At 39.3% G+C, this 20,436-nt stretch overlaps 5 protein-coding genes across 5 annotated transcripts in view; 3 read left to right on the top strand and 2 right to left on the bottom strand.

Moving 5' to 3' along the window:
• LOC127410790 (histone H2B-like) overlaps positions 1-20,436 on the top strand; it is a 303,692-nt gene that overhangs the window by 86,419 nt on the left and 196,837 nt on the right. The window lies entirely within an intron of this gene.
• LOC127411297 (histone H1-like) lies at positions 2,839-3,490 on the top strand. Its single transcript, XM_051646773.1, has one exon. It carries the CDS (start codon positions 2,891-2,893, stop codon positions 3,488-3,490), a length of 600 nt encoding a protein of 199 aa, XP_051502733.1. The 5' UTR covers positions 2,839-2,890.
• On the top strand, positions 4,998-5,408 carry LOC127411023 (histone H2A-like). Its single transcript, XM_051646335.1, has one exon. It carries the CDS (start codon positions 4,998-5,000, stop codon positions 5,379-5,381), a length of 384 nt encoding a protein of 127 aa, XP_051502295.1. The 3' UTR covers positions 5,382-5,408.
• Positions 6,918-7,313, bottom strand: LOC127411043 (histone H2B-like). Its single transcript, XM_051646375.1, has one exon. The coding sequence runs from the start codon at positions 7,311-7,313 to the stop codon at positions 6,939-6,941; it is 375 nt and encodes a 124-aa protein (XP_051502335.1). The 3' UTR covers positions 6,918-6,938.
• Positions 8,737-9,214, bottom strand: LOC127411322 (histone H4). The gene has a single exon (XM_051646827.1). It carries the CDS (start codon positions 9,197-9,199, stop codon positions 8,888-8,890), a length of 312 nt encoding a protein of 103 aa, XP_051502787.1. The 5' UTR covers positions 9,200-9,214; the 3' UTR covers positions 8,737-8,887.

Raw genomic sequence — 20,436 nt, 5'->3', positions numbered from 1 at the left:
AGGAAAGAAGCGCAGGAAGTCCAGGAAGGAGAGTTACGCTATCTACGTGTATAAAGTCCTGAAACAGGTTCATCCTGACACCGGGATCTCTTCCAAGGCGATGGGAATCATGAACTCTTTCGTCAACGACATCTTCGAGCGCATCGGCGGTGAAGCGTCTCGTCTCGCTCACTACAACAAGCGCTCCACCATCACATCGAGAGAGATCCAGACCGCCGTGCGTCTGCTGCTGCCCGGTGAACTGGCCAAACACGCCGTGTCTGAGGGCACAAAGGCCGTCACCAAATACACCAGCTCCAAGTAAAATAACGTCCTGTTTCTCAACCAACCCAAAGGCTCTTTTAAGAGCCACACATCTTCTCGTTTAAAGAGTTTTTTTGCAGAAGGAATTTTTCTATAAAGTAAATCTCGCGCTGTCACTGATGTTTAGTGACGAGAAAATTCTTTAAGAATCATCTATACTTTAAACACAATGCATTGAAAAAATGGGCTCATCAAACCACATGACTCTTTTTTTTTTTTTTTTTTTTTTTTTTTTTTTTTCTTCCATTGCACCAGTCCAATCTTTATGCTTCCTAGCAAATGTTATTACTTTAATCCAATTAGCTTCCCTAACAAGTGGCTTTCTTGTGGCCATACAGAGTTCTGCTCTCGATGTTTTATGATGTGACTTAACCAAGCGTTTTAGTGATCTCCGATCACGATCATTCAAGTGATCATTTTTTTTTTTTTTCCTGTCATATTTCTTCCGTTAAGCTGACGGTTCACCACTATCCTTCCAGGTTTTAATAACGCGTTGGACAGTTCTTAACCCAATTCCAGTGATTTTCAGCAATCTCCTTAGTTGTTTTCTTTGCTTGAGGCAGGCCAACAATTTGCCAATTCTGAAACACAACATCTTTTCCACGACCACGGGATACATCTTCCGACATGGTGGTTTAAGACATGAGAAGCTACACACTGCATCAGTTAGGGTTAAAATATACTGCAATGATAATCCAATCACTGACTCTTAAGTATCTGCTTATTTAAATCCCACTGGCAATTTTTTTTTTTTTTCCTTTGGCCAGGCAGTGCAGTCTTAATAGCAAATAAAAACAAAAATCCAGAGATATGCTCCTCATTAAGACCAAGTGATGAGATCTATTGTAAATGCTGACCAGATGGGATTCATTAAGGGCAAAAATTCATATCACAACACCAGACACCTATTTAATATAGTTCGTTATGTTAACTTCTATCAAATGCAGGAGTCATAGGATGCCGAAAAGGCCTTTGACAGAATTGATTGGGAATATATGTTCAAAGTTCTGAGGAGATTCGACTTTGGTTTGGGCTTTCTTGGGTGGATTAAGCTGTTATATAAAACACCTACATCCTCGGTTCTTGGTGGACACTGCTTAAAAGTGAGATTGTTCATGATGATTGGGATGAAATCTGGTTGCTGTCCTCCAGAATTTCAATCTGCAATTGATATAAAGAGCTACAATATAATAATCTACACAATATTTATCTTTCACCATACATTTATTGTAAATATAAAACAGGAGTCTCTCCAAACTGTCTGAAATGTGGGAACCAGGTGACATTGCCTTTGGGAATGTACTAAAATTCAGGAATTCTGGAGGACAATATGTCACAACATAAGTTTAGCATTAGATCAACAAGTGCTAGATGTCATTCAGTCACTTTTGATGCTGGCCATAATGGTGAAGTGGGTTGGGGATGATCCTCCCTCAGTTTCATTGTGGAAATCTTTGGTTATCGACGAGTGACTTTGGAGGAATTAAGGCACTGTGTTGAAGGAAGAACTCATCTCTTTGTGCTAAAATGGGGAAAAATGATAGAGCTTCTATGTATTACATACAATTTGGACTCAGATGGACAATAATTATCTGAATTAACTATTTAAACTCACGATAAATGAATACAGATACCTACAGTTGTATTTTTAATTATGAATGACAGATCATTGTCAAATTCAACTATTATATAAATCAACTTTTTATATCAATAATGGATATTTCCTCATTTAATGTCATATCTGACATCAAATAATAACATTTTACTAGCGCAAACCTAATCACTGACATCAAAATGAGCATTTACAGCAGTAATCCATCCCTGATATCAATAATTAGCATTTTAACTATTCAAAAACAGTAGAATTTATATAATTTATTTTCTGCACTGATTAAAAGTCAGTTTGGATTACCATACACCATCAGGAATTAAACACACCATGTCCACAGCCATCTCCAAATAAAAACTGTTCCATGCTCAAGAGAAACTAAAAAGAACAATATTTTAATAATTATCTCATTTAGATGTGGAGGATATTATCAGCCCAATGATTTGATCTTTTGTCTCTGATTTGAGTGTGTGCTTCAAGATGCCCAAAACAACTACTGTATGAAACAGTCCACAAGTCCCTCAATGATGATCATTTCATTAAAGTTATTGTCAAAGTGTGTGTTGAATACTCAGAGGACACGTTCAACTTTTATTAAACATTTCTACATAAAAATCACAACAAATTCACACGCAGCTGTTCCCGGTGACTGATGCTCGCCGTGGATTTGATGTGATTGTGCTAAACTAAACGTTTCCTCGTCGCGTGTTTTTTGTCTTCAAATAAAGCACAGTAGTCCTGCTCAGTGTTCACAATGTTTTTACTCCATTAAACTCTTTCACCACTCCAGTTTTTCTCTAAATGTGAGAGGAGAAAACACAATCTGGAGCGTCTCTCGGAGACACACAAGCACTGAGTTGAGCGGGTTGAGTCTATATGGTTCTCATGTGTGTTTCAAGAGCGCAGCGCCGCTCAGCAGCTGTTCATTACTGAACTCAGACAGTGTTTGTGTGTGAGGTTACAGATCCGATCAGAGAGATGGCAGAAACCGCTCCAGCTGTCAAATCGCCCAAGAAGAAATCTGCAGCTAAACCCAAGAAAACGGGTCCAAGCGTCGGTGATCTCATCGTCAAAGCTGTGTCCGCATCCAAGGAGAGGAGCGGCGTGTCTCTCGCCGCCCTGAAGAAAGCTCTCGCCGCCGGTGGATACGATGTGGAGAAGAAGAACTCCCGCGTCAAACTCGCCATCAAGAGTCTGGTGACTAAAGGGACTCTGATCCAGACCAAAGGAACCGGCGCCTCCGGCTCATTCAAGATCAACAAGAATCAAGCCGAGAGCAAGAAGAAACCCGTGAAGAAAGCCGCTCCTAAAGTCAAGAAACCCGCTGCTGCCAAGAAGCCCAAGAGTGCCGCGACAAAGAAACCCGCCGCTAAGAAATCCCCCAAGAAAGTGAAGAAACCCGCAGCCGCTAAGAAGGCACCGAAGAGCCCCAAGAAGGCATCGAAGAGCCCCAAGAAGACAAAGTCAGCAACCCCCAAGAAAGCAGCCAAGAGTCCCAAAAAGACCAAAGCTGCCAAACCCAAAACGGCAAAGACTAAAGCAGCCAAACCTAAAAAGGCAGCCCCCAAAAAGAAGTAAATAGACTCATTAGAGTTTCTTCCCCAAAACGGCTCTTTTAAGAGCCACACACTAATTCATATAAAAGAGCAATACTTTATTAATCTGTTGGATTTATTGTCATGAATGCTATCATGCTTTGTGGGCTATTTATAAATATTCTCAAAACAAAAATCTTAAAGCTGCACATTCAGTGTTAGTTTTACGTCCCATCTCAAATTTTTAAAGAGCTGGTTTTTATTATCATGTAATTTATGCTTTAATGCTGCTGGGATAAAATATTGCAGTTTCAATGGGGACATTTTTGTCCTGAGTGTAACTATTTTGTGTTCACAGTGTATTATAGATGTATTATAGGAACTGAGGTTGAAATATCAAAATTTCCCCCAAAAATACACATCATTGGCAAAATGTATGCTGTTGGCGTGAACAGCCAAAATGACTGAAAACAAAAATGATCCGAAGGTTTAAGGGGTTAACTTTAAACACCTGACTCAAATAAATATTATCAAAACAAAAACTTAAAGCTGCACATTCAGTGTTAGTTTTTCGTCCCATCTCATTTTTTTTAAAGAGCTGTTTTTTTTTTTTTATTAAATCAGTGTTTCATATAAGTTTTAGTGTAATTAACTTGACACTATTTTATCAGTATGATTTAATTATGATGGATTGATTGGGTCTTTATATCAATGAAGCATAACTATTATATTGGTCAGACATTTTTAAACTTCATATCACATATATTACTATAACTATTATTATTATTATTATTGTTGTTGTTGTTTTGCGTGAAATAATTCGTTAAAACTTTACAATAAGGTTCTATAAATTTACATGAATGAAATAACTACTAATTATTTTGGATATTTACGAAATCTTCATGAAAGATTTCATTGTGTTTATGACAAAAGACGTGAGAAATTTGGTTCTTCCTGGTCATCGTTTTAGTACATTAAGTCAACCACACACATAATATATATATATATATATATATATATATATATATATATATATATATATATATATATATATATCAAATCAAATACAATATATATATATACAAATCAAATACAATATATATATATATATATATATATTATAACAACTTTTATTAATTTGCGTTGATGTTATTTAATAATAAAAATTTATTGCTATTTCATAGTGTATTCACAAATTTTAAAATATACAACTTGTGATTTTGAAAAATGTATTTATGTTGAAGTGAACATGAACCAAGATTAATTGTTCATTGTTAGTTCATGTTAACTAATGTTGTTAATTAATGTTAACAAGTGAAACCTTATTGTCAAGTGTTACAAATACTTCAGAGTTGAAACTCCCTCTTGAGCACATTCATCAACAGAGAGAGAGGGAGTGGTTTGGAGTTTGGAGGGAAGAGCAGTGATTGGTTAGAATATTTTCAGTCTCTAGCCAATAGGCGTCTGCCAGACTCTTATAAATACTGTAAACGGGAACATGACGGCGCATTATTTCTCTCTAACATTACAGTTTGATCTACGTATCGAAAATGAGCGGCAGAGGTAAAACCGGCGGTAAAGCTCGTGCAAAGGCTAAAACTCGTTCATCCAGGGCAGGACTGCAGTTCCCCGTCGGTCGTGTACACAGACTGCTCCGCAAAGGAAACTACGCAGAGCGCGTTGGTGCCGGTGCTCCTGTTTATCTGGCCGCTGTGCTCGAGTATCTCACCGCTGAAATCCTGGAGTTGGCCGGAAACGCCGCTCGGGACAACAAGAAGACTCGTATCATTCCCCGTCACCTGCAGCTGGCAGTGCGGAACGATGAAGAGTTGAACAAACTCTTGGGTGGAGTGACCATCGCTCAGGGTGGTGTGCTGCCCAACATCCAGGCTGTGCTGCTGCCCAAGAAGACCGAGAAACCCGCCAAGAAATAAACGGACTAAAGTCTGATTCACTGAAACACAAAGGCTCTTTTAAGAGCCACCCACTTGAACAAAGAGTTTTTCTGGTTTAGTGTGTAAAGTGTTTAATATGCTCCATAATTTAAAGGAAACCGTGTAGATGAAGTTCATGCCTATAGGAGGATGTCCTTCTCTGGTTCAGTTAAACACGTCGCCAGCGTCATTGGATAAACTTCTCGAGTAAATACAAGACTGTACAGTGATATACTTCCCTTGCAACAGTAACAATCTTCAAATAAATTGATAGAATGCCTGAAGAAGGTCTTTGAACGAAACACTGTAAGATATTAAAGATTTAAAAGCTATACGACATTATTGTTATATAATGTCGTATAGTATATACTATACGTGTATTGTATTGTTTACACACCTGTAATCCGAAAATTTGCATCAGGCTGGCTTTAGGAACGATTTACACAAAAAACATGCTTAATAGGCTTCATACTGAAGCCTTCCACAGGGAAACTTATGATGACTTATTTGAGTAGAAAATTAACTTCAGACTTCACAAAACAAGAAATGACCAAACATAATAAACCCAACAATAAAAATCATGTAAATAAAATTGAAACCATTCAAGCTCATTAATTATTCAAGCATTCTGAAATCACCAGCTTTGAAAAGTTAAGTGAAATTCACTCGTATTATTGAATACACAAGGTTTTCTGATTTAGGATTGATAACGCTTTTTAAAGATAAACAATCATAAATAACATTTTCTTATAAGCTAGAGTATTAATTTTTACATGCTAGAATTAAGTACAAATGTAGAATTTACTTCATATTTTCAAGTTCACACTTAAAATAACATATTCATTGTAAAAAGTACTTAATCTTTTCTGCTATACATAGAAATTTGTGAAAAATAAAGTGTACAAGATTTATTTGTCAACTACACAGTAATAAATGCAGAGTAAACAAACAGAATATTCTACATTTTAATTGTATTTTTAGCAGAGAGTATTGGTTATGTTGTAATATTAAATTTATTTCCTCAAAGTGTTTGAAGAAAAGTAGGTCAGCATTATTTTACTTCAGTTTATTACTGGTAGAAATACTGCAATTATACTATTTTACTGTAATGTGTAATCTAAATATGTTCTTGTATCACAGTGTACCCAGATAGCAAGCACATTTGGGCTGATTCCGGCAGAAATGTGCCACTGTTGACTCAGTGCCGGTATCGGCGAAAAGATAATTGGCCAGAACCATGCCGACTATACACACCACTTCTGGCTGACAGATGGCTTTTCCTATGTGGGCCAATCTCGGCTGAAAGCAGTTGCACAAGTTTGTGTTTGTAGACCAAATGGTTCAAGAACTGGAAGAGCTCTATTTTGGATATATCTTCAAGCTTATGCTCAAAGAGTCTGTATGTTTTAACAATCTGTTTAAAGCAGTACTACCAGGCGTTGTTTTTTTTTTTTTTTTTTTGTAACGTACAAAAACCTTCTGTAATAAACTCTTTAAACGAGAAGATGAGTGGCTCTTAAAAGAGCCTTTGGGTTGGTTGAGAAACAGGACGTTATTTTACTTGGAGCTGGTGTATTTGGTGACGGCCTTTGTGCCCTCAGACACGGCGTGTTTGGCCAGTTCACCGGGCAGCAGCAGACGCACGGCGGTCTGGATCTCTCTCGATGTGATGGTGGAGCGCTTGTTGTAGTGAGCGAGACGAGACGCTTCACCGCCGATGCGCTCGAAGATGTCGTTGACGAAAGAGTTCATGATTCCCATCGCCTTGGAAGAGATCCCGGTGTCAGGATGAACCTGTTTCAGGACTTTATACACGTAGATAGCGTAACTCTCCTTCCTGGACTTCCTGCGCTTCTTTCCTCCCTTACCGGCAGTCTTTGTGACGGCCTTCTTGGATCCTTTCTTCGGTGCGGATTTAGCTGGTTCAGGCATGATGATCTGATGAACAAACTCACAATAATGATTCTTCATCCGCTCATACAAGTATTTATTCCCTCTTCTATGCTAATTCTGTGAGGAGATGATCCGTGTCCTCTGATTGCGTATTTTCATTGGTCAAACCCATTAAATGATTTCATTGGACAGTTGTAAGTTTGACGGGCCGGAAAGAGCCAATCAAAGACTTCCAAATGAAAGTCCCGCCTCTCGCCTCATGTTTGAAAGTTTCCATCCCCCACACGATTACATTTCCTTTCTTTAGTTCTCCCGCGCATTTTTATTTTATTTTGTAATAATATAATGAGAAAATAAACCGTTCTTAAGAAATAATTGTTCATAAAGGATTTCAATATTTTTCTACAAGTAATGCTGTGGTTTATAACCGTAAACACAGTTTAAACACCATAGACTGTTTTTAACTTTTTGTTTTAATCAAATTTTCTATATTTTATACTGTCCAGCATTTGGTATTATTCTGATCTACTTCTATTTTTCATCTCTTGATTCACTTTGGTGAGAAATACATTTATATGTGTTGCAAATCAAACTGAACTGTATTATCAGGGACACTTCTGTTTTCGCATTGTTTATAAAACGCATAAATATGATGGTGGAGCATTATATATGAAATGCATAAGAATATATTCCCAAATAGAAAAAAAAAAATGATATCATGTATATTTTGGTTTGTGCTGTATTTTTTATTTTATTTTTTTACATTGAAATATAAACAAATTGTGTGTCATGAACCACTTTCAACATTTGGTTTACGTAGTTGCTACAAGTGGTCTACTGGCGCCTCCGACATTTTTTTTTTTTTTTTTTCCCCACAAAGACTTCCAAATGAAAGTCCCGCCTCTCGCCTCATGTTTGAAAGTTTCCATCCCCCACACGATTACATTTCCTTTCTTCAGGTCTCCCGCTCATTTTGTTTTTCTTTTCTTATAAAATAATGTAATATTATGAAAAATAAAATAAAAGCTTCAAGAAATAATTGTTTATAAAGAGTTAAAATGCTTTTCTGAAAATATGTATGTGGTTCATAACCATACAAAATATATTATAAACCACTGAGGTTTTTTTTCTTAAAGTACGAGCGAATCATAACAATACACACACACACACAGATATATAAAACCATATGTATATAAAAAAATAAATACAAATACTGCGTTTAGTACTATTCTAGTCTACTTGTTTTTTCTCATCTTTGCCAAATAAAAGTATCTGTGTTAAAAGTAAATCTGGATTGTTTTATTATGGATACGCCCATAGAAATGTCATCTGTAATTCTGTATGTGTTTGAAAACCACATGAAACATGTATTCAACAACAAAACATTTAAGAATCCACGTTTATTCATGGAAAGACGGTATCTTTATTCTTTATAAACTACTGCAGCTACAGTTAGTTCGTACAGATCTCCAAAGAACAACTTCATAATATAATACAATATGTAACAATTAATCTAATGAAACAAGTTCTACCGCTTTAACTCTTTATGTGAGATTGTGTGTGGCTCTTAAAAGAGCCGTTGGGTTTGTCGGATTTCTCCTGAATAAAGTCGTTTATCCTCCGAATCCGTACAGAGTTCGTCCCTGTCGTTTCAGCGCGTACACAACGTCCATGGCAGTGACGGTCTTTCTCTTGGCGTGTTCAGTGTAGGTGACGGCATCACGGATAACGTTCTCCAGAAACACCTTCAACACACCGCGAGTCTCCTCGTAGATCAGACCGGAAATACGCTTGACACCGCCACGGCGAGCGAGACGACGGATTGCGGGTTTGGTAATTCCCTGGATGTTATCACGCAACACTTTGCGGTGACGCTTGGCGCCACCTTTTCCGAGTCCTTTACCGCCTTTACCTCTTCCAGACATGATGACAGTTCAACTATCAACTGAATGTGAAGAATGGAGCTGCTGGAGAGGTTATTTAAATATGCTTACAGGACCTAATAGAAACACAGCACTTAAGGAGGAGCCAGAGCACAGATTTACTCGAATTTATTAGATTTTTATTTTTATATAATAATAATATTTTTTTTTTTTAAGAATTAGTTTCAGGTCAATGTCCAAAGAAATATGTATAAAATGGACACAAAAAGTAACACTTTTTTTTTTTTTTTTTCATTTAACTGTTGGGTTCAGAGGCTTGTGATTGGCTGATATTGACGCAGTTTCCCGCTCAAGATCTTTGTTCAGTTTATCTTTATTCACATGAAACAGATGTTGCACATTAATGTCTCTACTTTTTATATTCTTGTAATTTGATGTTCTTGTTTTGAATAATTATAACTAATACGTTCATAGTGAAATTAATGGTTTGTATTTTGAATCACAAGAAACACTATAATGCACTGAAGTTTTTCATAGTTTAGAACAAAACTAAAAATACACCGTCTGTGCTCGTACAACTGAATTTATATATGAGTTTATAGTTTGCTGCACGTTATTAAAGAAACAATTGATGTCCAAAGGGGAGTATGATCTCTATTCTACACAACAATCATTACACACCTGATTTAGTCATGCCATCTATATATTTTAGAGCAGATTTTGCACTTTTTCTTTCTTTTCACGAGCTACTAAAGATTAAAAAGGGATTGATTCTTTGTTATCACGCACATTTATGTCACAGTGTTACTTCCACTGGAAAGCATATCCCGCAACAGCTTTTACAATTATGCAAAAGATCATGACTCTCTTAAGTTCAAGTGTGTGGCCCTTAAAGAGCCTTTGTGTTTCAGTGAATCAGACTTTGGTCCGTTTATTTTTAGCCTTTACACGAGCTTTACCACCGGTTTTACCTCTGCCACTCATTTCTATGTTACAAAAAGAAATGATGCGTCGTCATCTTCTTCAGGTTTTATGGCGGGTTCCGAACCAACTTAATAGGTGCATACCGCCACCTTCTGTGATGGAGTGTGAGATAATGAACTCTATATTTCTCCCTATTCCCCATATCCTATATTTTAGTCCACTGCTCTTAATAAATCTCATTATTGCATTCATTTGTTTCCCCGCATTTGGACCATCATTTAAAATATTACTTATTATGAATTATTGACTTCCTAAGGTTTGTAATTCTTCATTAAGACTCCTCCTTTCTCTTTCATATGCAAGACATACCACCAACACATGCTCTACTGTCACCTCTATTGCACAAACCTCACATAAACCTGTATTATGTTTCCCTATGATGTGCAATGTATAGTTAAGATTTTAATGTCCTGTTCTTAGATGTGTGAATATAATCGATTATGTACAGTGCAAGGGAATGTAATGGCAGAAGAGGTAGGATGTGTTGGATAATATAAAAAGACTAAGCTGTGTATTGCACATTAATTATTGCTCAAAGGGGCAGTTTTAACTTTACAACCATAGTCTAGTACTGATCGCATAAGTCCAACGTATATACCCTTTAATGATTGTTTGTTTGCACCCCAGTCTTGTCTTGCAACCCCTTTCATTAAGTTTAATACTTTACTACATTTCTTTATAAAATAATCTATATGATCTTTCCAAGTTAACTTTTCATCAAACCACATTCCCAGATATTTAAACATAGATACTTTTTCTAACGATGTCCCATATAATTTAAGTTGTTTGTTCTCTTTAATTTTCTTCTTTGTAAAAATCTGATAACATATTTTGGATATTGAAAATTTTAATCCCCATTCTAGAGACCATTTTTCAACTATCCCTATTGCTTCTTGAATTCTCTCCATATTAAAGGATATATTCCTCCCTCTTTTCCACATTATTCCAACATCCGCATATAAAGCCATGTTAATTCCTGATGACACAAATTCAAATATGTCATTTATCATAATATTAAATAATATAGGTCTTATCACATTTCCCTGAGGTGTTCCGTTCTCCACTCTTACAGTTTGAGACAATTCATTACCTACTCGAACGTGAACTGTTCTTTCCAAAAAAACAAAAAAAAACTTAAAACCCAATTATAGATTATTCCCTCTATTCCAATTTTCTTAATTTTAATAATAAACCTTCTTTCCACATCATGACATATGCCTTCTCAATATCAAAATAAACAGCCACTAACTTTCATTGCTATTACTTTCTTAACATCTGTTTCCAATTTTATTAGTGCATCCAATGTTGATCTACCTTTTCTAAAATAATTTTGATAAGGCACTGACAATCCCTTACTCTCCAGCACATAATACAGCCTATTTACAATCATTTTCTCCATCAATTTACATAGGTTAGATGTAAGTGCTATTGGTCTATCATTCCCAGCTACTGATACATCTTTCCCGGTTTAGCTATCGGAATTATTATGGCATGTTTCCCTTCTACCCATATCTTATTAAACAAGTCCAGTACTGCTTTAAGTATTATGTTGTGTACATATTTTAGCATAATCTAACATACCACAACATTTCCTGGCACTGTTTGTTTAATTTGATATAAAACTCTTTTAAGTTCCCATATTTCAAATGCAATGTCTATTGCTCCTCTCCCATCAGGTTTTTTTTTATTTTTTATTAAAAATATATTGATGTTGCTGCAACATTTTTTGTCTTTTCCTTCTATAATTATCATCGAGATTTTCTTTACTATGTGCCTTCTGAAATGTTTTAACTAATAGTTCTGCCTTGTCTTTTTCTGTAATAGCTATTCTTCCTTCTGTAATACCAGCATATTTCTGGTTTTATATTCCCCAATCATTTTCTTTAACATAACCCAAACCTCACCCAATCCTGTTTCTTTACCTATAGAAGAACAATAACCTTGCCAGTATCTCTTTTTTGCTTGTTTAATTTTCATCCTTGCCTGTGCTCTTTCCCTCTGATATTCTTGTACTTTTTTCTGGTGTCAGTGTTCTTTTTAATATTCTAAATGCCTTATTTCTTTTTTTAAATGCATTGGAACAATCGTCATTCCACCATGGAACAACTTTCTCCCTTCCTTTTCCTTTCCCTGTAGGAATGTATTCTTCTGCTGCTCTGATTAATATTGAGCTTAATTTCTCTGTACACTCATCAATGTCATCTTCCATAGTATAATTCATCAATTCTGTCTTACATATGCTATTATATTTCCCCCAATCTGCTTTCTCAAATTTCCATCTTTGTTGTTTTGCCAACATTCCTTTGCATTTCTAATCCTATTGTGCATGTTAATGGATAATGATCACTCCCAATTGTTGATTGATCTAGTATTTCCCATTGACATTTTACTGCTATTATTGCTGATACTGTTGTTATATCTATACATGAATTAGTTAAATCTCTGATATTGAACCTTGTTCCACTCCCATAATTTAAGCATACCAATAAATTCTCCTCCATATATTCTTCCACCACTATGCCATTTTTATTTGTGCTTAAACTTCCCTATGTAACACTGTGTGCATTAAAAGCACCACACCATCACCATACCTCAAATCAAAATCAAATCACTTTTATTGTCGCACAACCATATACACAAGTGCCATAGTGTGTGAAATTCTTGGGTGCAGTTCCAAGCAACATAGCAGTCATGACAGTGATGAGACATATACCAATTTACAATAAAAATCAGATTTACACAACACAATTTAAAATCTAATATACACATAATTACACTCAACAATATACAAATAATATCATACAGTGTACATTATACAATACACACTATATAGATACACATTATTCAATAAAAATAGTATATATAGTATATATAAAATGTACAGTAGGTTGTATCGTACTGTATTGACATTCAGGCTGTCGGTTGATAGTCAGTTGCCAGTGTGTTGTTAAGAGAGAATATAATTTATGACAGGCCAGTGTGAGATAATAAGATTAATAAAGTGCAGTGCTGATGTATATTGATCATGAGAGATCAAGAGTTCAAAAGTCTGATTGCTTGGGGGAAGAAGCTGTCATGTAGTCAGCTGGTGCAGGTCCTGATGCTGCGATACCACCTGCCTGATGGTAGCAGTGAGAACAGCCCATGGCTCGGGTGGATGGAGTCTCTGATGATCCTCCAAGCTTTTTTCACACACCTTCTTCTTTACTCCAATTTTGTTTAATTCTATTAAGGATAACTGTTCACATGGATTGAAATATTTTATTATTGTTTCTTTTCCTAACTGTGTCCATACATCCACCTTAGTACCTTCATATTGTGCTTCTATATTTACTTCCCTATAAGCCACCCCATTCTTTATAAACGTTGCACACACCCCACCAATTGTTTCAATTCTATCTTTTTCTCATGGATAAGTACCCTGGAATAACAAAATGTAATCATGGTTTAAGCCATGTTTCTTGGATACATATAACATCTGGAGGATTTGTTAATTTATGTACTATTCTTTTGAACTCATGGCCATTCGCGATCAGACTTCTGGCATTCCATTGTACTATATTGAATGTCAAATTATTTGTTTAACCTTAGCTTGTCTGGTAATTTCTGAGAATTTGCATTATTCTCAGATTGACCTAGGAGTGTCTGAATTTTCTCAACTGTTATTTCAATTATACCCAGCTGGCGTGTTGCTGCAGATATGATTCTTTACAGTTTCTCTGTCCTTTTGTTTGTCTGTGCTGTGCAGTTAACGACTTCTGCGATAAATGCAATGAAACTCACTTTACTAACCATGAGCATACTTGAGTCAACATTCGCTTTATCCGTATCTGTACCCTTGTTTGATATCTCATTTGTATTGTTATGAGTGTTCCCATCACTTATCTTGTTTCTTTGCTCATTTTGAATCTTCTTTACTGCTTGTGCATATGATATTTTGTGATCTGATTTGTACTTCATAACTTTCATTGCTTGTTTTTGTGCTGTACATCCTAAGTATGCTGCACTATGTGGGCCTCCACAATTGCAGCACTTAGGCCCAACTTGTTCTCCACACTCCCCATAATCATGTTCTCCTCCACATTTACAGCACCTTTTCTTTCCTTTACATACTTCTGCCAAATGTACTAATCTCTGGCAGTTGAAGCATCTCAATGCAGTTTTATGTATGGACATACTGGATAGCTCACATATCCAATTTTTACATTTTCTGGTAGTATTTTACCATTCACTACTATCATCACTGTTGTACTCGCTTCTCTTTTCCCATTTCTATTTGATGTCAATCTTTTCACATCTGTTACCTTTTCATTTGTTATCTGATTTTTTAGTACCTCATCTGTTAATGATACTGGAACCCCAGTTATCACCCCTTTAATACCATTCATTTCACCTGGTGCATGGCATTTCACTCATATTCCCCTTAATTCCTTCATTTTGATAGCCACCTCTTGTTGTTTATTGTTCAAACAAAACACAAGCACCCGATTGTTAGTTAAGTATCTTGCTGAGCTACTGCTTTTTTGATTACTTTTGTTAGCCGATTACTCATTTCACCCATTGTTGCAAATGTTAATATAACTTTGTACTCATCCTCCATCCTCAACGTTTTACTCCCTCCTTCTCCTACGATTTCCTCAGAATCTGATCCTCTGTCTTTCCGTTTTTGCGATATTTGCCCTACATGAGACCACTTTTCGCTATTCATGTCTTCAACATCCTCCTCTCCATCTACATTACTTCCTTCATTTTCTTCATTCACACAGTCGTCGCCAGACCTGCCACGGCGATTCTTTCACCATCTTTTTTCCCCGCCAGAGCAACCCTTACCGACCCCCTCGATCTGCGCAGTCCCACACCAATGTGTCTCATGTTCCCGTTTACAGTATTTATAAGAGTCTGTCAGACGCCTTTTGGCTAGAGTCTGAAAAACAGTCAAACCAATCACTGCTCTTCCCTCCAAACTCCAAACCACTCCCTCTCTCTCTGTTGATGAGTGTGCTCAAGAGTGAGTTTCAACTCCAAAGTATTTGTAACACTTGACAATAAGGTTTAGTTAGTTAACATTAATTAACAACATTAGTTAATATGAACTAACTATGAACAATTCTTTTACAGCATGTATTAATCTTGGTTCATGTTAATTTCAACATAAAGTAATAAATTTTTTTTTCAAAATCATAAGTTGTATATTGCAAAATTTGTGAATATGTATTGATGCTGACTACCACCCCTGGAGTCGCAAATTCGAATCTAGGGTGTGCTGAGTGACTCCAGCCAGGTCTCCTAAGCAACCAAATTGGCCCGGTTGCTAGGGAGGATAGAGTCAACCTTACGGTTGTGTAGTGTGTGCTCACAAGAACATGAAAGGTCTCAGACATGAGCTTATGATGTTGACTCAAGGACGTGAGAGCCTGGAGTGGCATGAACATCCAAACTATAAAGTCTTATGAATGTGTGCGGAGAGGACCAGCCTGCCGCATTACAAACATGCTGCAGAGGGGCATGCTCCGCCAAAGCTTTAGAAGAAATGACCCCCCTGGTAGAATGAGCCCTGATGCCTACTGGCGAAGCTTGACTGCGCACCTCATAGGCAAGGGCAATAGCATCCCTCACCCAATGTGACAGTGTCTGTTTTGTAGCGGCCGCCCCCCTGTTACGGCCCCCATGATAAACGAATAGTTGCCCTGACATACGCTACTGGCTAGTACGGTGGACGTAGGCCTGAAGAGCACGGACTGGACACAGTCTGTGAATTCTCTCCTGATCCGGCGTTGTGAATGGTGGAGGACAGAATGCCTCAAGAGTGACCGGATGTATGGTCGAGAAAGGAAGGCAGGTAGTCAGGATGCACTATTGCTTTCACCATACCTGGGGCAAAGTCTAAGCAGAATGGCAAGACAGACAGAGCCTGCAAATCCCCAAAGTGATAGCAATAAGAAAAAACATCTTTAGGGTCAGGAGCTTGTCAGACACCGACTCTAGAGGTTCAAAGGGGGTCTCAACCAGACCCTCAAGGACTATAGCTAAGTTCCATGAAGGGATCTTGGTTCTAACGGGAGGCCTCAGTCGCATGGCCCCACGAACGAAGCGAGCGAGCAAAGGATGTTTCCCCAGTGGAACTCCATCAATCAAGGCATGGCAAGCCGACAGAGCGGCCACATAAACCCTGAGAGTGGCAGGGCATGTGCCTACTGATAATTTCTCCTGCAGGAAGTCCAGAACTGAAGCAATCTGGCAGTTAACTGGATCTGCATTATGTGCAGTGCACCACCTTTCAAAGACACCCCATTTATTGGTATAACTTTTTCTAGTGGAAGGAGCCCTAGCACTCAGAATGGTCTCAATAACTTCAGGTGAAAACCCAGTGTCCCTCAGTTGGTACCCTTCAGAGGCCAAACATGAAGGTTCCACAGCTCGGGCCGGGGACGAAATACTGTCCCCTGCGCTTGAGACAGAAGGTCCCTCCTCTCCGGTATTGCCCAAGGCGAGCCGTCGAGGAGAGATATTACCTTCGAGAACCATACTCTGTTCGGCCAATGTGGTGCTATCAGTAAGAGGCAAGATCCTTGTTGACGAATTCTGCCTAGAACTCCCGGGAGCAGAGAAACCAGAGGAAGCATATACAGGCACATTTTGGGCCATGTATGTGCCATCACATCCAGACCCAGGGGGGCTGGGTGACTCAGAGAGAAGTAGAGGGGACATTGCGCTGTCTGTTGGGAGGCGAAGAGGTCCACCTCTGCTTTTTAAAATCTTAACCAGATTTGTTTTACTACCTCGGGGTGGAGTTTCCATTCTCCCATCGGTATTTTCTGTCTGGACAGTAAATCCGCTTCCACATTCAGGCATCCTGGGATATATACTGCTTTGAGTGACAGGAGCTTGCCCTGGGCCCAAAGAAAAATCTGCTGCACTAGTCTATTTAGCTGGCGAGACCGCAGACCTCCCTGGTGATGTATGTAAGAGACTGCCACTGTGTTGTCCACCCGCACTAGGACATGGCAGCCTCTAAGATGCTGGAGGAAGTACTTCAGGGCCAGAATACAGCCATCAACTCGAGACAGTTGATGTGCCAATCGAGCTGATGACCCTCCCATTCCCCTTGAGCTTTATGACCACTTAAGTCCATTCCCCAGCTCAACAGGGAGGTGTCTGTCATTAACAATCTGTGACGGCAAGACGCACCTAGAGTGGGACCCAAGGCGAGGAACTGGGGTCTGAGCCACATAGAGATGGTACATAGCCCGCGGCACGTAACCCTTATCTGCCTTCGGGGATTGGCCCTTGGATAAAATCCCCTGGCTTTGAGCCACAACTGAAACGGTCTCATATGCAAAAGGCCTATAGGGATCACAGAGGACGCAGATGCCATGAGACCTAACATTCATTGATTCTGAAGAACAGTACAATCTTGGCCTAGCCTGATTTTTCTCAGGGTATTCTGAATGGTCTCGATTCGAGCAGAAGACAGCTGTGCCCGCATCGTGATTGAATTCCATACGATCCCTAAATATGTCATTCTCTGGGCAGGAGAAAGAACGCTTTTCTTGTCGTTGAGTCTCAGCCCCAGAGAAACTAGATGAGCTAAGATGACATTTCTGTGCTGTAATGCCAGTTCTTGCGATTGTGCTAGTACCAGCCAGTCGTCTATGTAATTAAAAATGCGGATGCCCTGGAGTTGCAATGGAGCCAGTGCTGCATCCATGCACTTTGTGAATGTGGGAGGTGATAAGGCTACGCCGAATGGAAGAACCCGATATTGGTAAGCTTCACCCCCAAAAGCAAACCTCAGGAACTTCCTGTGTTGTGGCAGTATTTCTATATGAAAGTATGCATCCATGAGATCGATCGTGACTCACCAATCATGATGTTGAATTTGTGACATGATCATCTTGACAGTTAGCATCTTGAACTTGAGCGCCTTGATTGAGCGGTTCAAGCCTCGAAGATCTAAAATCGGACGCAATCCCCCATCCTTCTTGGGAACCAGGAAGTATCTGCTGTAGTAACCTGTTTCTCTCTCTGGAAGGGGAACATGTTCTATGGCCCCTTTGACCAGAAGAGATTGCAGCTCTTGTGACAATAAATGTGCTTGTTCCGGTTTCACAGTAGTGGGGACCACGCCGTTAAAACAAGGAGGACGGCAAACGAATTGAATTCTGTAGCCCTTTTCTACTGTCTTTAGGACCCACATAGAAATACCTGGCAGTAGCTTCCACGTTGCCAGGTTCTCTGAAATGGATACCAACTTTGATACTTGCCGTTGAGGTGATGTTGGGGGTTCCGTGTCCTGGGCAACAACAGGAAGCATCGGAACACTCAACATTTCGCTGGAAACCGCTGCCCCCCGAAACACCAGAGGCAGGTAGATGTTTTGCGCTCCCCATCCCGAGGGGGGCTACCCCCACAATTCTGAGCGCAAGACCACCAGGACTTCTTCTTTTTGGAAATAATTGTCCTGAGGTCTTGTTTTGGAGGCTGCTGAGGGCGATGAGCTGGTCCCCCATTTTTACAAGGGGGAGCGTGACTCGCCACACTCTGTTTTTGAGTCTTCCTTCTAGAAGGACCGGGGCGAGGCTGGGTGGCCGGTAGCCCCTCCCCCTGAATGCGGTGAGGAAGGAATTGCATAAAGGCTTCCTCTTGTTTTTTCACCTCCCGAAACCTGGTGACAACTGTATTCACTAAATCGCCAAACAGGCCGGAAAGTGAGACCGGGGCATCAAGTAGGAATACTCTGTCCTTATCCTTAATGCCTGTGAGGTTTAGCCACAGATGTTTAGACAGTCTGCTTGGTTGCACAGAGAGATAAATCTAAGTCTCGATAAAGCTCTGAGAATGCTTCCTCGTCGATTGTACTACCTGCACTCAGGTCCTTCAACAGATCAGCCTGTTATGCCTGTAACACCGCCTGACCTGCTGCTTGATAAGCTTTCCCCACAAGCGTCGAGGCGGTTCTACACGGCTTTGTGGGGAGAGTTGGTATTTTTAAAGATGATGTCGAACCAGGCGAGAGAAAGCCCGCGAGCGTCTCTTCTACCTGTGGCATCATCGTATACCCCCGTGCCTTAGCACCCACGATAGTCGAATATGTCGGCGTCGAAGGCACAAAGATACGGGAAGTATAAGGTTTCCCCCATGAATGAGTTAACTCGTCATGGAGATCTTCAAAGAAGGGGAGAGACTGATTTTGTGTTCCCTTCCCCTGGCCACCAGATCTGTCTTCTAGTTTCGATCGTTTGGGGGTCTCTTGTTCGCGTGCCCAGTCTAGCTGTAATCTGGCCACCGCACGAGTAACCACCTCGAGTAATTCCTCAACCACTTTATCATGTGAGGAACGTTCAGAGGTAGGCAACTCAAAGTCCGCAGACCCAAGAGATTCATCGTCCCCCTCATGAACTGAAGAGTCGCTGGGGCGCGCTTCGAGATCACACAAGGGATAAACTGGGTCTGGAGAGAGAGAGCGAGCGATAGGGATGGACCCATCTCTCGCTCCTCAGCTGGATCCATACGCGAGCCCCACGATTTAATGGTGGGTGCTGGCTTTTGGAAGTAAGCGAGATGAGCGTGCAGCGTCTTCACTGTGAACAGCACACAATGCTCACACTCGCCTCGCTCCAATGCAAGAGCAGCGTGCCCTTCCCCCAAACAAACAAAACAAAACTGGTGTGTGTCTGATTCAGCCATAGGATGTAAGATTGGAAACACACACCGTTTGCTTTGTTGATCACTTATTTTTTCTTTCTTTTGTCTTTTCCACACTTGAATGACAGAGAAAGAGAAAGTTTTCTGCACACTGCCTGACAAATCTAACTCCTATCAGAAGAAAAATAGAGAGCTGAGAAGCTGTAGAAGCACAAACACATCACAGAGTGGTCTGAAGACAAAAGACCTGATGATGCACCTGTGGCACATCTATTTATAGCCCCTGGTACTGGCACATTCTGATGATGTCACCAACAGAGGCTATAAAGGTTCTAGTCAATTTCATTGACGTGTTGCACACATATACACAGCTGGTCACTTCTAAAGACATTCCCATAAGCGCTTAATCAAGCGCAGCATTAAGTGTAGCTTTTGACAAGGAACTGTAAGGTGTTTTTTTTTGTTTGTTTGTTTTTTTGTTTTTTTGATAGGAAAGAAAGATCCCTTTTAAAATTAGCTAAAATTGTTTTGTTTGTTATTTTGGCACATCCTCTCCTGAAATTGGACTTCCTTTACAATGCTTTTCCAAAAAAATAAAATAAGATTTATCTTGCAAACTTAATGTGATTATTGTGGAGAGCTGGAAAGGG

The sequence above is a fragment of the Myxocyprinus asiaticus genome, chromosome 2 (genome assembly GCF_019703515.2).
Source record: "Myxocyprinus asiaticus isolate MX2 ecotype Aquarium Trade chromosome 2, UBuf_Myxa_2, whole genome shotgun sequence".
Taxonomy (NCBI): domain Eukaryota; kingdom Metazoa; phylum Chordata; class Actinopteri; order Cypriniformes; family Catostomidae; genus Myxocyprinus; species Myxocyprinus asiaticus.
This window is presented reverse-complemented; position numbering and strand designations above follow the sequence as displayed.